We start from the raw sequence: 24,066 nt of genomic DNA on the forward strand, positions 1-24,066 counted from the left end.
CCATCCTTCTTTCTTTTTCCCACCTTTTGTGTTCCCATCACCAACGCACCAAGAACCCAACGATGATTTGGGCTAGGATTAGGATATACGGCATCAGGCCCACTTGGTTCTCCATCTCTTTCGTGCATTTTTGGAGCTATCTTGGTTGTGGGTCCTTCTCCTCCTTCGTCCTCTCTCTCGCTCTCTCCACTACAAGAAGAGAGAGAAGTGGATCACTGGAACCAGCGGTTGGCAATTGGACTGCGTACCGACCAAAGTGAGAATAGACTCATGTTAGAGAGAGAGGAATCCACGAACGAATTGGGATTTGGACGATGGTAGAAAGGTGACAGCTCTCTCCTCTCTCTCGAAGAGTCGGAGAGCCGATTTATAATCTAATTAATAGCTCTGATGGCAAAATCCGAAAAAGTTCTGTTAATGGGTAGGGCCAGATTGAGTAGTATAACTGATTCGATAAAGTTATTCGAATCCTATTCGGGGTTTCACATTTGCCAATCCCTCATCAACTACTGGAATTTATTTTTTCTAAAATGAAATTCTAGAATTTCACAAATCGGATTATAAATTTTAAGAGCAGTTGTTTGGACAACGCAGACATATTAATCATGCATATTCGATCATTTCTTAAACATAAATATAAAAGAGTCGTTGGATGCGATCAGTATCTTCGTACAAATCCTCCTAGTTATCCAAACAATTCCATATTTAACTTTGAGAGTAACCACTATGATGGCATTCCAATTTCTATGTTATCTCAGATTAGATATGTCAGAAAATCTTGAGTTAAATTAAGTATATATCTACATGTAGAGAAGCATAAACTTTTATAGGCAAGAAGCCAACTATTCCCATATTCGTATATAAGGAAATTCTTATTGGAAAACTCAGAATTTCCATAAGAATTAGCAATAACAAGTCAAAAGGCACTCGTTTTCATAAAATCTGGTGCTATGCAACAACCTACATACTTTTGTCATCGTCTTTGACCATCAGAAACTTGTACAATTTGAGAAGATAAGCCTAGCTTCCTCTCAAGACAAACTGATCTCCCAAATCCTTACATAGTAGGAGATGATCACACAAAACATGAAAAGCACTATTCTTGCCACTCATCTCTAGTTCAACTTCTATCTTGACGGCAAGGTACTAGGATTACCTTGCTGCTCAACATAAGGCCTTATGAAGGTTCTCCTCCACCAGACCTCAAAGGCTCTATGAAGATTAGGACAGTTATCGCCAACCTTCAAGAAACTTCCCAACCATGAGAGCAATATAGTCTGCTGGTCTTCCAAGGGAAGTGTCAGAATGGTTCGGCCGATTCCCTCTTCAACAACCTTCCGATCAAATGATCTGCATCCATGCTGCAACCAACTGTAGTCATCAATAAGAGGATGCAACCAAACTTGTAGCAGAAGCTGGCGCGTATCTTTTGAGGGAAGCATTTCTCCTCTTCCAATTCCAACAAAAAGCCTAGCTGTGATGCAGCTGATAAGGTGGCGAGACACAATTGATAATTTTGAGTGCAAACTAGCAAGCTCATTTTGGCCTGCCCACATCATTGCGAAGTCATCAGCTATATGCCTATCAGCCAAAATCTCAACTAACCAAAGGAGGTTATCTGCTTCTAGAGATATCTGACGCACAACGAGATCTTTGCTTTCCAAAGATCTATCAGCAAAATTAGGTTCAGATGCCTGTGTAAACAGTGTTAATAGTGAGTCCAAGCAACTCTGGCATGAAGTATACAAAGTTTGAGTACATATTTCTGCAGATCCACTAGTCCAAATATCATTTTCTTTTAAAAGCTTTAAAACCAAGGATTTCATCTCGCGGCGCCCTCTATCATCACTGCTTTCTAGGACAAGCTTCATTATATGAGCCAATGTATCGTTAGGGGGGTTGGTGATATCAGAAGACACTCTTTTCAGTAGAGGACTAACTCCATAATTGTTATTCTGAAGACGCCGTATCGATGACACCACATTTTCTTCTTCTTCTCCAACCCAAGGGACTGCTTCTAAGTAATCCAAGCAAGACTTAATGCATGCATGGAAGCCAAGTGATTCAGCAATCTGTAAAACATCACAGTAAATCATTTAAATAAGCTAATAAAACTTGCTAACCTTTACTTCATTACTAAATAATGGCAAGACGGACAAGATAGTTGCTATGCTATTAATAATTCTCAGACAACCAAGATAGTGAAAGGAGGTGACAACGAAAACAGAGAAAAAAGAGAAATAGAAGCATTAGCAAGATCATAATAGGCACACGACATTAAAGAGGATCATTATATAATATAGGAAAATGAAGACATTATGCAACATTGAACTGCATCAACAAGACAGACGAATAGGATTGGAAGTAGAAAAGAATATCTACAAGCTGAAGATAAGTTTGGCCTTTAGGCAATATCTTTGTCACTAATTTCTGATATTCCACAATTCATTATAGTCTATAATCAATTGACAGACCCAATTCATTTATTGTCCGACTCATTTATCTTTTCACCAAGAACTACGTAAGAATTCAGACTTACCACCTTAAACTCCCTCTTCACGGCTCTTCTATCCCTTATGGCACATCTTAGTCTCTGTTCTCTAAAAGCATCTCACGGCTCTAATAGAGCATCTTTTGTCGCCAAACATAGAGTCAGGTCAAAGAAACATCAATTCAGACATAGCCCATATATAAAAGACACGACATAAGAAACCCCATGTGGCCTGTCTTCTTATTTGGATCCTTAAAGCTACGCTCTAAACAAATGAGAAAAGAGCGGAAATCATTCGACTGATGTGAAAAGGTCTGAATAAATCTTTTGTGGCAATACCACTCAATTGTCCAACTCCACTAGAACCCTTACTCCTACGCGCTCAAGGCATGCTTTAAGCCTTTAAATCTTGCATTATAAAAATGAAGTTGATCTACCATCATGACCTACTTATTCCTGGGCACCTAAAGTTAATTTGTCTATAACCAGCCCACATTTATGAGACCCTTAACTGAACAGATCATAATATAGATCCAGACTTTTATACTCCTGCAACTTGTCCAGAAAGTCCCTTAGATATGGGAATAGTCCAGAGGAGGGAGAAAGACATAAATTTTAAATTTAAGGATTTCTGTTCAGATATAAGGTGCAGTTTGCAAAAAGGCAAGCAAAGATTAAATCCAAGATAGACAGCATAAAACATAGTGAAATATAGACTATCAGCCAATTGGTAGTTGAACTAAGAATCATATCTTTCTCAAATATGATGATAAGCTAAGCAAAGATAGCTTTAGAGCAAACCTTTAAGATGCGGAGTACACGTGAAACATTTTGCTTGATTAATCTTTGCTTGACTTCCTTACAGTACATCAATCCCACAGTTTCAACATAAATCTCCACATCCTCACAGTCCAAAATCTCAATACATGATGCTGGAGAATGTCTGGCAAGTTTGTCTGCAAAGAAGCTGCTATTTTCAGAAAGAATGTTCCTGTGAACACTCATCCTTACAGCAAGCCCTTCCTTTCCATACAAAATGACCTTCAAATCGCTTGTCTTGGGTTGACCAAAGCCAACTGATATCTTCCTTTGCTGACTATCGGCAGTTGGATTAGGCGGTCTCTCGGCAGTGTTCTGTGGGCTTAAAGCAGGGTTGTCAACAGTTGGGCATCTCTGATCATCAGAAATAACCTTAGATCTTAGTGAGGTAGAAATTGTCCTCTTCTCTGCTGTAAGAGTAGAAGCCTTCTGAACAGAGGAAGCCTTCGACAGTGGAGATGATGGCCCTCTATGTTTACTCTGGTTATTTTGATTTTTTAAGGTCTTCTGAAGCACTGCAGGGGATGGGCAACACCAGAACCCTTCTGGAGTTACAGCAATTGGAACATTTCTTATCTTCGTGTGCCCCTGTTGAAGCCTTCTAACCCTGAAATCTGACATCTCTAAAGCCTATATTTGATGAGATTTCCCTCCTAAGCAAGAGCTCGCCAAGTGTGAACTTGTTTCGTTGCGAGCTTTAATTTCCTACGCAGCTGCAAATTGTGATTCCCATACTACGCATTGACCTGGGAAAAGAAAATGAAAATCCAAGATCAAGAAACGCAAATCTAGACTCAAGAGAAGGAAACTTCTTTCAAGATACACATTTAATGCAATGGTGCAAATCCAATTTGACGTTGCAAAGGTTTTCCAAAGAGAGAGAGCACAACTAGAGCTTCAAAAAAACTAACAAAAGAATCCACTCAAAACATCAAAGCTTGTAACTTTAGACGAGATTGCACGCTAATATGCAGCTTCAAGAACCCAGATCACCATCTTGTTCAAATCCACTTGCTTTCTCTCTCGGAACAGTGCAAATAATAATAAAAAATTAGCACACGGGTCTTCAACTTAAGAACGAAACAAAGGCGGAAACCACCTCAAACTCCAAATCCAGCAAAACCCACAAGCCCAAAAACTCTAAGCTAACGCCAAGACATCAAGTATGCGCCCACATACCACTTCTCCTCGCTCAAGCTCCTTCGACCACCCACTCCTCCCACCTCTCCCCCCCGACATCTATTCATCCTTCTCCCTCGGATCCTTATGATGGATGTCAAGCATGGAGGCACCAAAATGATGCTGTATTCAATGATTTGCTTCTGGAACAACCGAGAAAAAGGAAGGAGGAAGGTAGCGGAGAGGAACCTTGACAGATGAGAAGCGACCTTTTATCAGAGAAGACTGTCGTGGCTTTCCCCATCTAAGACAGTCGAAGCCATCATCGCCCCCGCTATGTCTTTGTTTCCTCTCGCTCTCCTCTCTCTCTCTCTCTCTCTCTCTCTCCCTCTTTTCTTTATGCTTCGTTGGGGGAGTGGAAAACTGGGGTCCATCTCCACTCCCTGCTTCGGTGTAGTAGCTCCTATTGGTCCCACACTAGATGCTAAAGCAAAATATCTGAAATGCCCCTTGCATATAATATTTTTTTTTATTTTTTTATCAAAAGGAAAACTCCATTAATCAATTAAAAAAAACTGAAAAATATATCTAACTATTTAAAAACATGATCATTAGTATTTTTACTATAATTTATAAATTGTTCCTAGAGACAATAATTATAGGGAGTCTTGTGAGTAAGGTGATTTAACAAGGATAAATAATACTTAAAGTTCTTAATTTTCCTAATATAACCCCCCAAAAGAAAGCTATTTGGAAGGGTATTTAGGACCACTGGAATATAAAGTAGGAAATACTTGGAGTGTGTTTGAAGGTTCATAATAGAATCTAAAAATAAAAAAAGAAGAAGACCATCCTTGAGATGTGTTCTCTAGATATCCCACCATCAAGTACCAACACTAGCAACAAATAAAGGCTAGAGACAGATAGTGATCCAAAGTTTTAAATAGGAGAGCAGCAATTATATTTGGTCATTGCTTCTCATGGGGACCATAAAAGAGCCCCAATAAAAGGTTTTAATCACCAACTTGGTTGTTTTGGGTTTGGGGTTCACTTTGGAGTTTGAGATGTATCACTGGAATTCTTGCTTGTTTCTTTCTCTGTGTTGATGCTTGAGAGAGTTTTTCTTGGGGCACATGAAGAGAAAAATAATAATTCCATGGGTAAGAGAGGAGGGAAAGCTTGGATTATTTGAAAAGGTTGACTGGGGTTAAAGTTTAATAATAGGTTAATGAAAGGTTTAAGAGAATATAAGTTGGTTGTTTGCATCTTAAGATAGGGGGAAGCTTTGGTTAGAAGTTATCATGTGATTACTCGTTTTAGTGTTCTTGAAACTAAAATATTAACTTGATTAGAGGTGGAGTCAATAAATTATTAGTTGCTAATTTACATTGTGTATATCCATAACCCATCACTTAAGCATTGTTTGTTGTTTGTGAGTCAATCAACAGCCTATTTGATTTTATGGAAAGTAAGAAAAGTTCTATAAATATGAGGAGTTTTTGACCAAAATATTATTATAACATAAAATATTTATCAAACTAAATTACTATTCAAATTATTTTCTAGACTAGTATGATGGTAAAATCGCTATCTCAGACGGCAATTTTCAGTTGTTTTCAATACACCAAAAAGCTGTTAGAAAATTTGTTGTCTTAGACAACGAATTCTTTTTCTCACCATTGATTCTATATATATTGCTTTCAAAGAAAACGATTTAAATAGAAAAAATTGTTTCTCTGAAAGTGATTTATATAGATGAAACGATTAAAAATGGTCTGAGACAGCGATTTCACTAGAAATAGTCTGAATAGTATTATATTTTGAAGAATACTTTTTTACTGTAATAATATTTTGGTCAAAAACTCTAAATATGAGTTGGAAAGAATGGTAAGCAAGTAATATTTCCATCGATTAGGACTCTTTTATGATGGCCTAAACTCCCCTTTAGTTTAGATTAATATAAACTTTCTATCCAAACTTAACAAAGAAAGTATATAAAAAAATTTAAAATTATTAGATAGAATTTTCCCACCATAATACTCACAGTATCATATTTTTTAAATTTAAAATAAATATGCTTTCTATCTCTTCTATCTTCCTTTATCTACAATTACAAGTCTTAAATCTATGTTATTATTTACTACAACATACTTTCCTTTAAATATATGATCATCTTAAAAATATAGATATAAGACACATATTTATTTAAACAATAAGATTATTACTATTACAGGGATAATATGATAATTTACATTTTCTATAAGATAATTTAATATTTACTCTTCTTCCATGTATGGATCTAACTATCTAAGTCATAAATAGCATTTAGTGATACCTCTACTCACTCATTGATACCTGGTTAAAACCTTCTCATAAAGAGCATTTATTCAATGTCACCAATTCATCTAATGACCTTCTCACCCATTAGTGTTTTATAATTTTTCTTTAAAATAATAATAATAATTTAACAGTGCCCCAATTATACTGAATTCAAACATACAGATACTCACATAATATATATATATATATATCCTAACATAATCTTAATGCTCTACATTAAACCAGCAAAAATAATACATTTATACTAGGTAGTTAGAGTGGACCCCTTGATTCTCAAAAGCTGCAGACATGAGAAGATTCTTGATAAGCTCTTCTATTGGATTACAAAGTAGCAGCTGACATATATTCCATGTCCCCCCTGGAATCTTTGAATGGAATAAAGCAAAGAAGGGAGTGGCGTCTCCATCATAGGTGATGTCCAAAACTCAAGTGCAAAATTTTGACTCTTTAGTTGTGCACCCTTTGATTTGAACCCATCTAAAATATGCATGCATGCATTCAAAAAGGATGGATATGTTACAAATTTAGAATAAAGGAAGCCCAAAAGCTGTGGAATTCTTTACACTAGTAATTGATGTTGAGAAAGGGAGATGCAAAGTTTAATCATATACTATTGTAACATGTTATATTTATATATATTAAAGAAACACAGACATTGTTAATTTTGTTTGAGAAAGCTAACAATTACAACTTAAATCATAGCTTAAATGGATGAAATAATTTTGGTTAAAAATAAGTACAAAAAAATTAAATAAAATAGACTTTTTCCTTAGGAAAATAATAGAAAAGCAAAAAAAAGTCTATGATTTTTTGGTTTGCTTTTGGAAGTTTGGTGAATTGGCAGCATCAGTTGGTAGCAACTGAGAGCATGCCTTTTTCTTTGGACTATTCCACTGTTCTCTTATGGGAGTTTAGATAGATCATGTCATTTTAGTTTATACTATCCAAACACTTGTTTATTATTTCTCTTAATATAATAAGTTTAATGATGAAAGTATTAGATATGAAATATGTATACAAATCCATTGTCGTCTAGTCCGGTTAGGATACCTGGCTTTCACCCAGGCGACCCGGGTTCAAATCCCGGCAATGGAAATAATTTTTTTTATTTCCTTAGTTATTTTTAATAAGTATCTAGTGTATATCCTTTCTCATTCAGAGATAGTTATGAAGGTTTAAAAGCCTATGCAGTTTTTCCTTCTATGCCATTCCAAATGGATCTTCCCCTTCTCACATAATATGCATGAGATGGTAGAGAGAGTGTATCAAGAAGTTGGCTTCTGAAACATTGTGAACCAGCAGTAAGTATGCAACTAAGGATTTGAGACAAGAACCAAAATCACAACCAAACTAAAAGCCTAAGATTAACAAATAATGGGTAGGCTCTCCCTTCTATTAAACAAGCCTCTTAACATTTTTACAGAATAATTGCGGTTGGCCGATTGTCTCTAAACGATGGACAGGATTAAAATTTCTGCACCAACTTTTTATATCAAAAGCTTATTTACATCCTTACAATCTACTGAACTCTGGAAATGATAAGAGCCCATCTAATGCTTCTCATCCTTGGGAGTATCTTTCTTACGAGCCTGAGAATTCAATTCCTTTGGTGTCGATCCCTCAGCGGATCTGTTAAATTCGAGAAGAAAATCCTGTTAAAAGCCAAGATTTACAGAAGCTGCAATCAAGGCAAGACCAAACACATTTGCAAGTTCATTAACTAATTCAGAAACTGCCTATGCTAATGTACCACTAGAAGCAAAATGAGGCAGCATCATGTGTCCAGCAAATTAGTTTATACACTCATCATTGAACATTTAAATGTAAAAGCATAGACCAAACAAATAAGTTAATGAGCATAAGTAGAAGAAACAGTAGAGATCAGCAAAATTCTTATTTATCTTTGGATATGGGGATGTTACCCAAGCTGATTGTTTTCCTCTCAGCTATTCTATAATATAAGGAAACAAAGTATGATGATAGGGCAGATGAAATGCATTTGGAACTTCAACTGTATAAAACATACACAAGTGATAACTTCTTTGCCAAAATCTCATTCTTAAAGCCCTATAATATCCTCTTTGGTAGCAATAACCCATACAAGTGAACCTTAGCATACTTGTTGGTGGTAGCTAATCATATTGCCGTATATAAAAAGATAGAGAGCTTCATATTGTGAAGGTGACATGTTATAGGTGAATGCTCATTCAGGTTACAGAGGTCAAAGAGAGAAATCATAAAAATATTGGTCATGGATGCAGTAAGTTTCAGAAACCATTAGTCTGCCACATCCAAGACAGTCTAGTATGAAAAAAGATTGAGACAATGCCGAGACAACCAATTTAAATGGAAAGAGAGTCAAATCTCTCTTAACATGCATAGTTTGATCCATATTCTTTTGATAAATATGCCTCAATCCAAATTTGAAAGGATAACGCCACAACAACATCACAAAGCAAAGTCAGAATGACAGGAATAGATATTTCATCTTTGGTTCTAGATTTATTACATACATATGGATGATGGAACATATAGAATACAAGATAACTTGGATAGGAGAAGAAGAGAGGAGGAACATGGAGATGATCTAAACTTGAAGTATATGGGCTTTGGAGTTTGGATTCATTGCCCAAACCTTGACATAATTTTACTAGCAAACACAATATCCCCATTAAATCTATTAAAAAGGATCTTAAAAGTTTTCCAAGAAAAAAAAGTAATAATGATTATATAAACATTAGTTACTAATCCAATATCAAACGAAAGACTTGCTACTCAAATTAGGATTGTGAACCTATCACAAGAAGTCCACGAATATATTAGAAAATGAAGCTCCTCAATTTAGTCCGATTTAGTGAAAACCTAGTATTGTAGCTTGTCCTTGAGATAGCTACAAAATCCTCAGTGTTCTACAAAGAGATCCAGTCAAATACTTACCCATTATTGATTCCCAAAGATGGATTGTAGTAGCAACAATCTACTAATTCCTGCTACTTTTATATTTAATTTAATTTTGACACGATTTCATAGATTCCTACTTCCTAATCCTTGAGAATACATATCAAGAGAAGCCAAATCTTCTACTCCCCAATTTCTTAAAATCCAAATCGTCGCGAGGATAAAAATAATAACTCGAGGAATGATCGAGGGATTACTTGGCGGCAGAGGCGGATTCTTCCTCGAGCCAGTTGCGGATGTGGCGGACGTTGCGGCGGAAGATGGCGGCGGATTGCTTGACGTCGCCGCGGAGGAGAACGACGGCAGCGCTGACGGCCACCACCGTTATAATGAAGTTAGTCAACGCCATCCTCCTCGTAAAACCCCACTTCTACTTCCTCTGCAAGGAGAAAAAGAGATCGAGAAAGATTAAGGAGTTTGCTGCTAAAATATATAAGAAAAGTAAATTATAGATCTAGTGAAGATCTATTTTTAACCTCTTTTATCTTAAATCTTAATTAATTACATCTCCTTTTGGATATAAAACTATGGAAGAAAGGAATTTTAATCATCATAAAAATATAGGTAAATAATTAATACTTACTCAAACAATAAAATTATTAATATTATCATAACTTATATTTGGAAGCAAAATGATACAAATAAAATCATAAGGAGTTGTTTAACTTTTAAGCATAATTACATGGAGGGAGTAATTTTTATGTTTAATTTAGATTTTTTATTTTATTTTTATCAAATCCTAGTTCTTGTATGATACTTAACTACGCCTTCCGATTTCCGAGTTCGGTTCCAACTTGGTTCAATTGGCGTCTATTTAGATCGTAATCCATGCCCGAAGAACAAACGTTTAGCCTCGCAGCTCTGTCTCGGTAAGTCTTCGACGATCAATTCCCATCGTTCGCGTCCCTTCTCCGAGTGGATCGAGCTTTGTTCTTCTCCAATGGCGGAAGAGGAGGACGACCTCGCATCTGTAAGCGATTTCGAGTGCAAGTCCGAAGAGGAGGAGGATATAGAGGTTGCATTCTTCCTGGGGTTAGGTGATGAGAAAAAAGCTGAGACTGGACGCTGCTACAAGCTTTCGGTAGGTGGCGATTCCACGGGGTGTTCGTAATTAATTGGTTTAGATGTCGATAATTGTTTCTCATTAGTAATAGTTGTTCTCTTGGTAAATTTGCAGGTCATCACAGAAGAGTCTCTATTGGCTGCACAGGTAATGACTTATTGATAGGATTATTAATTAATACAACTGGTTGTCTTTAGCTTAACAATGTGGGTAATTCCTTCTCCTTGGATACGTACGTAGAAAGAAGATCTATGCAAGGTGATGGAGTTGTTAGCTATAAAGGAGCAGCATGCACGAGCTGTGCTTATTCATAACCGATGGAAAATGGTGAAGGTGCATGATATGATTGAGAAGATGGGAAGAGAGCGACTGTGTTTGGAAGCAGGGGTTGTTCTGCCCACGGAGGACGATGCCGGCGGCGTCGGTGGTTTGCCGACGTCTTCGACTGCAGTATTTACATGCAATGTCTGTTTCGACGACGTCTCGCCGAGCCAAGCCACCACGATGGATTGCGGCCACACCTTTTGTAACGACTGTGAGTCCCCTCTCTCTCTCTCTGTCTCCAGATCAGGAAATTAAGATAGAAGTCATTTTAAGTTTCCTGTGAGTATATTGCTCATCATTGATTGGGTCGGGTTCAAGTTTTATAACCTAGTCCGATCTATGCCTGGCCAATTACAGGGGATGGATGAGATATAGAAAAGCTGGTGTGTTAGCCAAAGCTAGATAATTTTTGCGTTCTTATCTATAAAAATATCTCTTATATACTTGCATGTATGTCTTTCTAAAGTTAATATTTATACGAATTACTCTCAAAACATATATTATTACACAGGTACCAAGTAACTCCAATGTATCTATGCAAAACATAAGTAATTATTCTTTTTGAAGAGTATATACATGTGAATATCAACTCTAAACCTTACATATTCTTGGGGATATTTTCCTTTTCTTTTCCACATCCTTCACCTGGTTGAGCTTTTCATACATGTTGCGTAGGTTGGACACACCATTTCATTGCAAGGATAAACGATGGGGAGAGTCGTGACGTTAGATGCATAGCCCATAAATGCAATGCTGTATGCGACGAAACCATTATTCGGAATCTTGTCGGCGAGCGGCACCCAGAAATAGCAAGCTGCTTCGATCGTTTTCTTCTGGGATCTTACATTGAAGACAACGACAACGTCAAATGGTGCCCCAGAGTACCCAACTGTGGGAATGCAATCCGCGTTGAAGGTGATACATACTGTGAGGTGGAGTGCTCATGTGGATTTCAGTTCTGTTTCAACTGCTCACGGGAAGCACACTCACCTTGTCCATGCCTGCTATGGGATCTGTGGGTTAAGAAATGGCACGATGAATCCGAAACCGCCAATTGGATCGTAGCTAATGCAAAACCCTGCCCGAAATGCCACAGCATCGTGGAAAAGAATGGCGGCTGCAACGCAGTTAAATGTCGATGCGGCCAATATTTCTGGTAACAGCCTCTCTCTTATTTGCGAACTAACTCAATCGTGTATATATATATCTTTTTTACTTCAAAGACTTATATTTATTGCTCTTGTGCAGTTGGTTGTGTGGTGGTGCTACTGGGAATGCCCACACGTTTACTAGAATAGAAGGCCATAGCTGTAACAGCTTTACGGACGAAGAAAAGGAGAAGATAAAGGTTGCAGGGCATAGAAGTCGTCGGTATATGCACTACTTCAAACGGTATAAAGAACATGTGGATTCCTCCAAACTGGAAAGTGAACTTAGAGAGACTCTCATGGAAACGGTAGCGAAATTAGAAGATGAGAAGAACATCGCAGTCAGAGATTTCAGTTGGGTGATGACTGGGCTTCAAAGGCTCTTAACATCACGGCGTGTTCTCTCTTATACCTACCCCTTTGCGTTCTACATGTTTGGTGATGAGTTCGTCAGTGGCGACTCGGCAAATCGCTCCAAGGAAAGTAAGCAAAGCCTATTCGAACATCAGCAGCAACAATTAGAGCGATATGTAGAGAAGCTCTCCGTGTACTTGGAGAATTTTAATCCTGTTACAGATGGCCAGATCTCGCAGACGAGGTTCAAGTTGACCAACCTGTCAAATATCATCGATACTTCTTGTGAGCGAATGTAAGATTGATTGGCATATCTTTTAGTTAATTGTACGTCAACTCTCTTGTTATCTTACCTATACTTGCTTGCAGTTATCAATGCATCGAGGAGGAGCTATTACCCCTTCTACCAACTCCAGAGTTCATCGCTCCATACATTTCCGACGGCCCGGAGAAGGCAATGAAATCGTCGACTTTCTCCACCGAGGATGAGAGTTTTCTACGAGACAATGGAACGGTAGAGATGGCGGCCATCTGAAACGAACTGGAAGAAGTCTGTTTAATTGTAGTGTTCCCATTCTGACTCCATTCAAATGTATTTCTCTGCATGTTAAGTTTATAATAAATCTGTGATGTGGATTATTGTTATACAGAGTTATTATTATGTGTCTCTTTAGTTTTGAGCCTGAGCTAAAACATTAAGTTTGAGCCTAGCCGAGCCTATTTCAAGCTATTGAACAATAGATTCAAGCCTATTTTAAATTTAAATCTAATTCAAACCATGTCATGTTCAAATCAATCTTGAATTGAATCAAGTTTGAGTCAAACATGAATTGAATCTTGAGTGATATACAGTTTTTAAAATCAAATTAAACATAATATTCTACTACAAATTTATAATTTTCATCCCTATGTAATCAACCTTAAACAAATTCTAGAACACAAACTCCTAATGTGAAAAAAGAAAAGATAAAAGATAAAACTCCTATTCCAAGATAATTCTAAAAAAATAAAACTCATATTTAAAATAACTCTAAACGATAAATATTTTAATTTTAAAATAATTGTGAATATAAATTTAACTAGGACTCTTAAAATCGATATAACATACCGCAAAATAAAAATTTAAATCGGCTAACCAAAAAGGTCATGGATTCAATTCCAACCCAAACAATATTACGAAAAAATTGTTTAGTAATTTTTAGCTTGGCTTAACGGCTTGACTCGATTGATAGCTCGACAATACAGTTAGCTTGGTAGAGTAGTTGACAGCACAACGGCTTAGGGCACATTTTAGCTGTTTTTAATTCAAAGCAATTATTCGGCGACGCACATGACTTGAAGCCTAAACTTAAATAGTTTATTATATTAGCTAAAAAACTTGGTGGGGCCTAAATTACAGGTGAAAATAGTTCGGATACGAATTGGATAATGCTCAACCCACATCTGAATCCATATTTTTGTTCCGAATACGGATTTGAATACGGATATTGGACAGATAACAAAATTTAAAATCATATTCTAACTAAACGAATACGGATGTTAAACATATACGAATACGAACCGAATACTGATCGGATATTAAACGGATGCGAATACCAATCGGATATGAATTAAATTTTAATTGAATACGAATACAAATTAAATAAGAATCAAATCTTAATTGAATACAAATACAAAATGACTCTATTACCAGCATCTATATAAATTCTATTACTAGCATCTATATAAATAAAGAGGAAAACTCACAAAATTAATTAATAAATTCACCGCAGAAACATAAGATGCATTCTAGCATCTATACATAAGGTTCATGCTTATCTATTTTTCACATCTATTATACAACATATGTAACATTATGAAGAATATGATATATCAAATAATGAATGCCAATTTGGTAAGATGCAACTTCTACCCATCTGGTTGGAACAAGTTTCCTTTGATCCTGCATAGTTAACAAGGACATCAGATAAAGTTTAAGATAAGAACATATAGAATGAAAAAATTAGAGCATTAAGGGAAGGTGCAATTAAGAAACTACAGAATGTTACCTTAGCTGAGGGATAGATTTGAACTGCTTTGGTACATAACCACTGAAATGACTATTTTCAATGTTTCTGGAAAGATGAAATCAATTAGCATCACGAAGTGTAAGAGAGGGATGGAAGATATCCAATTACATTGAACTTTGAGTATATGTGGCTTACAGAACAATAGTGGGGGATTTGCTAATAAACTCACAGATCCTGTGAACTCATTGTTTTGTAAGTAACTTCAAAAGAGTATCGATATAAGAATAAAAAGTTCAAAGATATGCAACACCGAAATAATTCACAGTTCTTTGAAAGAAAAGAGGATGGAAATGTTTGAAGGCAAGAACCCACCAACTCCCAAACCTCATCAGCTCTTCCAAAACCATCTATTATGGCGTCGGAGTCGTCGGACAGCTGGGTACGATGGATCGTCGGAGAGAGTGAGGGGCGAGAAATGGGGATAGCGTCGGAGTCGTCGGTATCGTCAGAGTCGTCGGAGGACTAACTGGCGAAGTCGTCGGAGAGCCGGAGTCGACGGATCGTCGGAGAGAGCGAGGGAGAGAAATGCGGATGGGTTTGAGAAGTCTCGGCTGGTGATGGTGAGGAGGGATTGCGAAGTTAGGGTGAGGGCTTTTATCTTAACGGGTCGGATTGGTTTTCAATGGTAGGATATTTGTTAATATTCTATAGTAAACGGGTAAAAGGATATCCGATATCCGTATCCGTATGCGAATAGATAGACTATACCTGTATCCGGATCCGAATACAGATCGGATAAGTTATTTTGTCATTATAGACAAAATTAAATAAATACTAATTCAATTCTTGTTAGTTGAATCGTTATATGTAATACAACCGATGTACACTCACCGCCCAGGCCACTTCCTGGTTTCCGGAGTGACCTCACCCCCGATCTCGGTAGAAACGCGCTCGAGGAAAGAGAGGGGAAGGAAAGAACCCTAACCCTGATTGGATCTGATCTCTGTCATGATCAACGGCATCTCCATCTCCGTCTCCGACGACGACGACGTCTCCGGAAAGATGTGGGTACGGGTCCGGCAGAAGCGCAAGAAGCCGGGTTACCTTGGCCGGAGGGATCTCATCCGGAGAGTGGCGAGGAGTGCGTCGCGTTGGTGGGCCGTAATCCTCTTTCTTCCGGCTTTCGCCTTGCTCCTCTTCGAAAGCTCGAAGCTTGGGACCAAACCCGTAGTGGTGGCGAAATCGGGTCCGGTCGCCGCTGCGAGGGAGTCCGGGGGGAATTTGAATCGGCTCGACCACAGTACGAGAGTCGTTAATGGCGTTAGAGAGCGTAAGACGTCTCGATCTGTCGCTTCTTTGAAACCTAAGTTTATAATATGCAACGGATATTTGGGAATTCTAGGGTTTTTTTTCTTTTAACTAGCGACGTAAGAATTTGTTTGTTTGTTTGTTTATTGATTTGATGGGATATAATGGAGGGTTGACATTGATCTCTTACTTGGTCTCGGATTAGAAAATTTGCGACGTTGTTAATGGGGGCATAATTTTTTAATGTATAATGTGTTTATTTATTTTTTCCTTCTGGAAGTTGAGATCGTGCTTAGTGTAGGTAAAATGTGTGGTGAGACCTATAAGAAAAAGATAGGTTCTTGTTTAGTACTTGCTAACGAACTTGTTTTGGTTTGTTTGGCAGTACTTCTTAACATTGATTGAAGCAGAATTTAATGGTCAATCCCCAGTCGTTTGGCATATTCTGGCTATCCATTCTTCTTTGGATTCCATATATCAGCCTTTGACAATTGTGTTTTATAAGAGCTGGTCAAACTTCTTTATCAGATGCAGGTGCATCAATAGTGATTTTCTTCTCTGTTCTTTTGATCCATTTTGCCAAAAGAAGAGTCCCAATGAAGTTTTTATTTGCAGCATTTGGGTGTTTTGGCATGTCGGTGCCATCTCTCAGCTCTCCTTGTCTGTTTTTCCCCTGTTGGTCATAATTTTTAGGCATCATGGATGAAAATCAGGTCAAAGACCATCTTTTAACAGTTCCTGCTTCCTGCTATGCACCTTTGTTTGATAAAGTCAGCATGATCTGCAGTTCTTCTCTATGTATATTAGTAAAGGCTTAGGCTGTTTTTTCTTGTTTGTTACATCCTATATATTTACTGGTAACAATTTTTTGGTCACTAAACTTATCTTAGTTAAGCTAGATTATGAAATAGGGACTTCATTAGCTGTTGGTTATTTTCTGATCTAAGTAAAGCCTACATTCTTAACTACTAACTTCATGCATCTGTTTCTCAATATTACAGTCAACAACATATGTATCTTCTGGTTATTTCTGATCTAAGTGAAGCCTACATTCTTAACTACTAACTTCATGCATCTGTTTCTCAATATTACAGCCAACAACATGTGTATCTTCTGCACCTTAATATTTTTGTCAATTGTCATCTTCATTCTTTTGTCCCCTGACATCATGGCTTTTTGCTTGTCCTGGTGCAAGATAATTAACCATATTATTTATATGCCATTCCAGTCAAACTTATATGAACATCAAGAGTAGTTCATATCCTTACTAGGAAAGAACCCCATTAGTTGAAAAACGGAATGCTTGTAACTTATCTTTTCTCATCTCCAAATTTTGGTTTATTAGCCAATGTATCAAAATAACCTCAACAGGATGATGATTTTTTCTGGGTATGACCATCAGGGCGCTAGTATTTACCCAAATGTAGGCACAAATCCTAAATGACTACCAGTATTAGATAAGCCTACCCTTAACTAGCTAAACAATTTGGCCTGCTGTTTTGACCCTACACATAACTAGTTCATAGGTGGTCCATGCTGAATTCTAATTGGAGATTTGGCATTGCTGGTGAGGGTGCAAAAGATGTGTGTATTCGTAGTGGTTGATGTTTGATTAGAATCAGGAGTTGGGTAGAGGTGGCATTATTGTTTATCGGTTTGATGGTTTTGATCTTGAGAACTCCATGGACCTGATCAATTTTGAGATTGGAAAATTAGCTTGCAAGATGTTGGCGTTTCATTGTTTCTAATCCAAGATTGTTATCCTGTAAATTAGAGAAGATACCAGGAGAAGGGAGGATTGAAGAATTTAGTATCTTTGTCTTCCAAAGAGCTGTAGGATTAGCAACTAATTTGGTACTTAGTATTCTTTATATTTACTGCAATGACACAACATATTTGTAAATATGATAGTTTGAGAATTGCACCTTGATGTTCACTTCACTTCAAGGGCCTCACCCTTTTCTAAGCTCATTATCAGCTACACATGTAAGGTACAATTTTCATCTCATGAAAATTTGACAAGTGATTTGATAAATAATTTTCATTACTGGCATTTCTATCTAGACTTCTTGCTCATTTTATCAATAAAAATTTTGTCCAATATCCTGTCACTTGCCCTATTGTTTGAGAATTGAGATGTTTCAAGTTTCTTTATCTTCCTCTCTTGCAAACATTTAGATGCAAACAAAGTTCAAGACAGACTGTTTGCTTACGGTCTCATTTCTGGTGTTGACAGCTTGCTTGAAGATCCTTGCTCCTGAAAAATTAAAGAATCTGAAATTCCCTGCATCTGCAGAATCCAAATTTTCTGTAAAGAGAGTTATTTACAGATCGGACCATGGTGAACAACACAATGTAGACAATCCCATGCATATGTGGGACGCAAATGCTACCAGATTTAATTTGTTTACTGGATATCAGACGCTTCATGAAAGAGAAGAAAGCTTCAAGGTTCTATTCTGACCTCATACATTGATTTTTAAATATCATATTCCTCTCAATTTCCCTTTAGGACTTTGATGCCTGGATTCAAACTTCCACATGTTTGGTGCCGTTTTATATACCAAATTCTTAAGCGACATATTTTGGGATTGAGCAACATAAGCAACTTGTTTTAGCACTTCTGTGCCTTTCCCTCATTGTATCTTCTCAGTTCTGTTTACCATATTACTTAGCTGCACATATGATTGTTTCAGGCAAATGAAACTGCTGTGGTGCATTGTGGTTTCTACAGTGATAGAGGGGGCTTTAAAATTTCTGATGATGACAGAAACTATATGAAACGTTGCAAAGCTGTTATATCCACATGTGCATTTGGTGGTGGGGATGATCTTTACCAACCTATTGGGATGACTGAAGCATCTGTTAAGGAAGTAAGTTTCAATATTGAGTCCTTATTGCCTACTTGCTGTTATTGTATTGATTATGAACGAGTGCAGGTCTGTTATGTGGCATTTTGGGATGAGATTACTCGCTTAGCTCAGGAAGCAGAAGGGAAAATATTAGATAACAACCACATGATTGGTTACTGGCGCATTGTTGTTGTTAGGGATCTTCCTTTCTCAGATCAACGATTAAATGGGAAAATACCAAAGGTAGAAAAGTTACCTTTTTCTTCCTGCTTATTTTAAAGATTTGTAGTCATGCAGTTATTGATATGCATGTATGAACATAGTTAAGATATACATGTATGTAATTGTGAATTCCATTTTCCAATATACTGTAAAGTCAGTGATGCATTTGCATTATATGATAATTTGCAACAATTGAGAGACCCTATTTTTTATCGTCTTTGTTGAACAGTTGAAGCAAACACAAAATATTATTTGGTTTAAATAATAACCCTTCTCTTCAAGTGCTGATAACATGAGATGGAGCTTACTCCACGTTAGTATTTTAAGGAGTTTAGTCTGTCAACTAACTGTTTCTTTTCGGATTTCTCCAAAGTAATGCATTCAGAAATGTTCACTGACCATAAGCATGCCCGAATCTGGATACTTGTTATTGGTAATTGACTTTTCAAGAAAGAAAGCAAATGCTTATCCTTCATTAAAAAGTATATGTTTGAACCTTATTGCGTAATCATTTTCATTGATTGACGACATTGAACACTAAATAATTTTTCGTTTCAGACTCCCTTTTAGCGTCAATCTGGTTTTATTGCAGCTTAGGCATCCTTAAAACTTGACAATTTTCTATTGCAATTTATTGGGCTTGGCCAATTACTACTTTTGCAGACTGGATTGTCTCGTTTCTTGTATACTTTTCTTTAAGTTTGGCTGAAAAGTTATGCTATTCCTTGTCTCAGTTGTTGAGTCATCGCCTTTTTCCTGAAGCAAGATATTCGATTTGGGTGGACTCAAAGTCTCAGTTCCGACGAGATCCAATAGGTGTACTGGAAGCTCTTCTTTGGCGTACAAATTCTACCCTTGCTATTTCTGAACATGGAGCACGAAGTAGCCTGTACGATGAGGCAAAAGCTATTGTCAAAAAACACAAGGCGACACCTGAAGAAGTGGAACTGCAGTTAAATCAGTATCGCCAAGAAGGTTTTCCTGATGACAAGAGATATAATGGAAAGAAAGGTTTGCTTCTAATGTTACCTCTTATATATATATATATGACAAGATTCTCGAAGCCTTTGTCTTATGCATCTTGATCCTGTTGTTCAGTATTACGTTAGGCATGCTAAATTTGTCTAATTTGGTAGCTCTAGGGTTTGATTGTCACCTACTGTCTTGTATTATCTGGAATAAGGGTACTGAGGTGCTAAATCACACAATGACATGGTGGACCTCTGATCAACTGCCAAACAAATTTTAGAAGCAAGATTTTCAGCTGGGTCAGTTAAGCCTGCAATTGTTATATAATTCCCAGAACCCATTTTGAAGAGAGTTAATATGTTCACGGATGAGAATTCTTGTGAAATATTTATTAGTATGTAAGTTTATGGCACATCTGAACTGATGCATCATTTATTTGCTGCCACTGCAGCTCTAGCTGAAGCCTCAATCATTGTGAGGGAGCAGACGCCATCAACGAATCACTTCATGTGTCTTTGGTTTAATGAGGTGGTGCGCTTCACATCTCGAGATCAGCTCAGTTTTCCCTACATTATGAGGCGTCTAAATATGTCGGGAATCAATATGTTCCCTGTATGTACTCGAAAAGATCTTGTAAATAGTATGGGACACAAGCGTAAAGTGAGACCTCTTCTAAGAGAGCCTAGTTGAGGATTCGAGTAATCGACAACACTATCTGCTACATTTATTGGTCCTTGGCAGATAGCTGTATTACGCAATGATTTACGTGCCAAATTGCCTTTTATTCCCATTGTTGATATAGTCCACAATTTTGGACTAGTTGCCAAATTGTAATTTCTCTACATCTAATATTGATCCCCTGTTTTACTATGATGACTTGCCTGTACATGACTGACCTACCCAAGTCCAAGGCAGGGGTTGTAGTTTTGAATCTTCATGTAAGATCTTTGCCAATCTTTTTTTTTTTAAAATTAAATCTTTACACTGTTATTCCGTAATGCATTGCAGTTAGTGAGTTAGATTGATCAGGAACTGTCGAGTTATTTATTTGTATTTGTATTTTTGATTCTTTAATATACATCTTTATATATATAATCTCTTTGTGAGTGAAGTGAGAATTTAGCGGTGACTAGTTTGAATTCAATTATGTAGCGGTGACAGGTGTCTATCTCTTGTGGGAATATGTTCTATATTGGTATGCTTATTTGTTATACTTATATAAGAAAGATTAGAAAAATTATACCGGTATAAGCTATTATAGTGGTTTAAAACTATTTGAGGAGATGAGAGAGAAAAGAAAGAGAAATGAGAGAGATTAAGGATAAAGTAATGATTAATAAATATAAAAAATGATAGATGGAAGAGGAGATAACAGATAAGTAAATATTAATTCTTTTTGGGGAGTGATATGATTTGTTTGTGCCAGAAAAATATGATACAAAGCGCGATTATATTTTTGAGCTAATTTCTTTCATGTTAGTTTTGGGATCACTCCCATGAAACTTCACTTGTTAATATATGCTCAAATGCATCGGCTTTTACTGAACATAGGCGGGAGACTAGGCTTTTTTCTGGATGCTTTTGGGCTACAAACCTGAATGCTTTCTCTTCCACTTCCTCTGCTTTCTTTAGTGGTTTTATCCTACAAGCAGACATCACTTTGTCAATCTTTCTTCTTCTTCCTTTTTTTTTTTTTTATTTTTCTCCTTTCTAGATGTGAATCTGTAGACAAAAACAAGGAGAAGCTACCCTGATTCCCGCTGTCATTCTTTTTAATTTCCTTTCAACCATTAGTGTTCTAGTAGTACGGCCTTTATAGTTTATAATTCCTTTTCCTCTTAGGTTACAAGTTTATGCTCATTTCTATGCTCAGCATTAGTTAAGCCTCGGTTGATAGGTTTATTCTAAAAGCTGGGGTATATATTAGATTGACTGTAACAAAGTTAAGCTTATATCAGCAAGTTGCCCTTTATTAGGGACTTAGGCAGAGAAGCCATTGGATTCTACTTTGGCTTTTGATGGACTCTCCTGTGGCTTTTGACCTTATAAAATCCAAGAAAAGGTACCCAAGCCTGGAGAGGATTGGGCATCTCTCTTGATCTGTCTCTCTAAAGAGTAGCCAAGGAAAAAGAGGTGCTCCTCCTTGTGATATTGGCCATTAGCAAACCTTTTTTTTTATATATATAGCTAAGTTATTGTTACGTTGACTATGAGTATGTCTATCAGGTTTGTGTTATGTTGACAAGATTGCTTGTGCTCCAGAATTTCTTTTGCTCTTCATTGCAGCTTCGCAGAAGTATTCAAATTAAATTCGTCACAAGTGATCGTAGTCTTACTGCATTAATTTTATCTGTGACCCATAATGATCTATTTCTGAAGAAGAGTTTTAAAAACAAACCATCTTGTATATTTGAGGTGTTATTGCTCCAATACCCTCTTATTATCTAATTTATAATTGATATATAAGCTCAGATTGTTTCTTTCTAAATGAGAAATATATTTCATAGGATAAGAAAAAAGAAAAGCTAGTTCTCTGTGGGAGGATCAGAGGGGTCCATCTGCTTGTCAGAGGAGGTCCACAGGAAAGTAAACATTGCATATATGGAACCAACCGAGTCTTTTTACCAAGCAAGAACTCCTTTTTTTTTCTTCTTTTAATCGTACACTTTAAAACTTAAATACATAACTAAATATATTACCCCATCAGTAAAATTATTAATTAGAATAATAATTTTTAAATATAAGTCACTAATCATATTGATGACTTATATAAAAGTCTTCTTCCTCTGGGTTGTTTTGAAACTTACATTTAATATTTAAATTTCTAGGTGAATTACACACACCTGATAACAAAAGTCTTGACATAGCAACCACAAATCACAATCCATGGAGAATAAACTTACAAGAACCCCAATTTTCCAACTGGTTGGTTCATGTCATCTCCCCATTCTAATCAGAGTCTTCTCAGTTAGCTCTCACTTGTCAGGCTTGGATAGAAAATATAAAATAGTCTGAGATGTGCAAAGCTCCAAAACTCAAGTGGTGACAGGAATGCTTTGTCTTTTTTCCTTCAGCCCACTCCAACAGAGGGGGCTTTGAAAAAGGCAAGCTTTTGCCCTCTCACCAGAGTGAAAAGGAGAGTGGCCACTTTGCCTCCACTGTCTCTTGCCTTGGTCTTGCCAAAGCCCAAGCAATTAAACAAAATTATAGATACTTTGACAAGCATTAAGCTCTTTGGGACAGAGGACAAATTCAAGTATCCATGGGGTTTCTTTTGAGATTATTAGTGCAAAACAAGAGGAAAGGCCCAGTAGAGTCAAGTCTCCTTGGAGCAGCAGCTAACCTCCTTTATCCCTCGCTTTCATCCCTTTTGAGGGGTTGTTCTTCTTTTCTTTTTACACTTTAAAAAGTTCTAAACATTCTTTTGACAAACCCCCCCCCAGGTTTTGTCTTTGATGCTGCGTTCCTTAGCTTATGATTTCTTGTTAGATGTGACACAGAGATTATTATTATTTTGTTAGGAGAGGTTGGATTTAGCGTTTGAGTTTGGCAAGCCTTTAAAAATACGTCCCAAAGAAAGAACAATCACTATTCACTTGCAATACCTAGAGTGCTAAACTCATTAATTATTTTAAAAACTTTAGTAGTTAGGCAACAATAAGTTTTATATTTTTTTAGTAGATTTGAATTAGATGGATGAAAGTCTATTTCTTTTAAAATGACAGATTGCAGAGCAGAATTCCAATTTAGAATCTATACTTTTAATACTACAAAAAAAAAAATTAAATGAATCTATATTTTACTATTTAGTTCATACTTCTATGTTATATTATCTTAATAAATACATTATTTTTTAAAAAAATTTCTTAAAAAATGATATGAATATGGGCTGTGATATTTTATCTAGCCTTTATTAATAAAAAAAAGAAACAATATGAATATATATGTGCATTACTTTGTACACGGTTGTAGACTCTGGTATTAGGGTTCCTAAAATAGAAAACTAGGGTTCCTGCCTGCCTTACTTGTGATCCGACTGAGCCAAAGTCCGATGCTTATCGTTTTATTTATTTCTCGGAGTAAAAATTGT

The 24,066-nt window shown here is 36.7% G+C and overlaps 4 protein-coding genes, 1 long non-coding RNA gene and 1 other non-coding gene across 10 annotated transcripts; 3 read left to right on the forward strand and 3 right to left on the reverse strand.

Moving 5' to 3' along the window:
* Positions 1-909: 909 nt before the first annotated feature.
* On the reverse strand, positions 910-4,829 carry LOC140763639 (BTB/POZ domain-containing protein At3g50780-like). 3 transcript variants are annotated; one of them, XM_073101918.1, is made up of 3 exons: positions 4,679-4,829; positions 3,293-4,056; positions 910-2,072 (listed from the first exon to the last, which is right to left on the reverse strand). In XM_073101918.1, the coding sequence occupies exons 2-3, from the start codon at positions 3,929-3,931 to the stop codon at positions 1,128-1,130; spliced, it is 1,584 nt and encodes a 527-aa protein (XP_072958019.1). In that variant the 5' UTR covers positions 3,932-4,056; positions 4,679-4,829; the 3' UTR covers positions 910-1,127. The 3 variants fall into 3 exon arrangements, with proteins under 3 accessions (XP_072958019.1, XP_072958022.1, XP_072958021.1); XM_073101921.1 differs by having other exon boundaries at positions 4,699-4,828; XM_073101920.1 differs by lacking the exon at positions 4,679-4,829 and adding an exon at positions 4,490-4,662.
* Positions 4,830-7,790: 2,961 nt separating this feature from the next.
* TRNAE-UUC (transfer RNA glutamic acid (anticodon UUC)) lies at positions 7,791-7,864 on the forward strand. The gene has a single exon. It is a non-coding gene; the product is annotated as a tRNA-Glu (tRNA).
* Positions 7,865-8,124: 260 nt separating this feature from the next.
* LOC140763488 (uncharacterized) lies at positions 8,125-10,714 on the reverse strand. 3 transcript variants are annotated; one of them, XM_073101697.1, is made up of 3 exons: positions 10,573-10,714; positions 9,925-10,106; positions 8,125-8,398 (listed from the first exon to the last, which is right to left on the reverse strand). In XM_073101697.1, the coding sequence occupies exons 2-3, from the start codon at positions 10,074-10,076 to the stop codon at positions 8,320-8,322; spliced, it is 231 nt and encodes a 76-aa protein (XP_072957798.1). In that variant the 5' UTR covers positions 10,077-10,106; positions 10,573-10,714; the 3' UTR covers positions 8,125-8,319. The 3 variants fall into 3 exon arrangements, with proteins under 3 accessions (XP_072957798.1, XP_072957796.1, XP_072957797.1); XM_073101695.1 differs by having other exon boundaries at positions 10,490-10,645; XM_073101696.1 differs by lacking the exon at positions 10,573-10,714 and having other exon boundaries at positions 9,925-10,388.
* On the forward strand, positions 10,668-13,151 carry LOC140762153 (probable E3 ubiquitin-protein ligase ARI2). The gene is made up of 6 exons (XM_073099778.1): positions 10,668-10,808; positions 10,905-10,937; positions 11,031-11,325; positions 11,790-12,270; positions 12,363-12,911; positions 12,986-13,151. Exons 1-6 carry the CDS (start codon positions 10,668-10,670, stop codon positions 13,149-13,151), a joined length of 1,665 nt encoding a protein of 554 aa, XP_072955879.1.
* A 1,207-nt stretch (positions 13,152-14,358) lies between these two features.
* On the reverse strand, positions 14,359-15,398 carry LOC140763824 (uncharacterized). The gene is made up of 2 exons (XR_012104895.1): positions 14,665-15,398; positions 14,359-14,558 (listed from the first exon to the last, which is right to left on the reverse strand). It is a non-coding gene; the product is annotated as an uncharacterized lncRNA (long non-coding RNA).
* Positions 15,399-15,501: 103 nt separating this feature from the next.
* LOC140763823 (probable hexosyltransferase MUCI70) lies at positions 15,502-20,849 on the forward strand. Its single transcript, XM_073102188.1, has 6 exons — positions 15,502-15,955; positions 18,170-18,384; positions 18,630-18,806; positions 18,873-19,028; positions 19,742-20,018; positions 20,428-20,849. Exons 1-6 carry the CDS (start codon positions 15,634-15,636, stop codon positions 20,664-20,666), a joined length of 1,386 nt encoding a protein of 461 aa, XP_072958289.1. The 5' UTR covers positions 15,502-15,633; the 3' UTR covers positions 20,667-20,849.
* The last annotated feature ends 3,217 nt before the right edge of the window (positions 20,850-24,066 follow it).

Source organism: Typha angustifolia, chromosome 7, assembly GCF_048772165.1.
Source record: "Typha angustifolia cultivar Huaian chromosome 7, ASM4877216v1, whole genome shotgun sequence".
NCBI lineage: Eukaryota > Viridiplantae > Streptophyta > Magnoliopsida > Poales > Typhaceae > Typha > Typha angustifolia.

What these genes read in the sequence shown, in the direction of transcription:
- LOC140763639 (XM_073101918.1), bottom strand. Translation starts at nt 3,931, where the DNA reads ATGTCAGATTTCAGGGTTAGAAGGCTTCAACAGGGGCACACGAAGATA. An exon ending in GTGTACTCCGCATCTTAAAG is followed by an intron (nt 2,073 to 3,292) that starts GTTTGCTCTAAA and finishes GATGTTTTACAG; the next exon opens with ATTGCTGAATCACTTGGCTT.
- LOC140763488 (XM_073101697.1), bottom strand. Translation starts at nt 10,076, where the DNA reads ATGGCGTTGACTAACTTCATTATAACGGTGGTGGCCGTCAGCGCTGCC. An exon ending in GAATCCGCCTCTGCCGCCAA is followed by an intron (nt 8,399 to 9,924) that starts GTAATCCCTCGA and finishes CGAATTTAACAG; the next exon opens with ATCCGCTGAGGGATCGACAC.
- LOC140762153 (XM_073099778.1), top strand. Translation starts at nt 10,668, where the DNA reads ATGGCGGAAGAGGAGGACGACCTCGCATCTGTAAGCGATTTCGAGTGC. An exon ending in GACGCTGCTACAAGCTTTCG is followed by an intron (nt 10,809 to 10,904) that starts GTAGGTGGCGAT and finishes GTAAATTTGCAG; the next exon opens with GTCATCACAGAAGAGTCTCT. An exon ending in CCACACCTTTTGTAACGACT is followed by an intron (nt 11,326 to 11,789) that starts GTGAGTCCCCTC and finishes CATGTTGCGTAG; the next exon opens with GTTGGACACACCATTTCATT.
- LOC140763823 (XM_073102188.1), top strand. Translation starts at nt 15,634, where the DNA reads ATGATCAACGGCATCTCCATCTCCGTCTCCGACGACGACGACGTCTCC. An exon ending in CTGAAGCATCTGTTAAGGAA is followed by an intron (nt 18,807 to 18,872) that starts GTAAGTTTCAAT and finishes GAACGAGTGCAG; the next exon opens with GTCTGTTATGTGGCATTTTG. An exon ending in TAAATGGGAAAATACCAAAG is followed by an intron (nt 19,029 to 19,741) that starts GTAGAAAAGTTA and finishes TCCTTGTCTCAG; the next exon opens with TTGTTGAGTCATCGCCTTTT.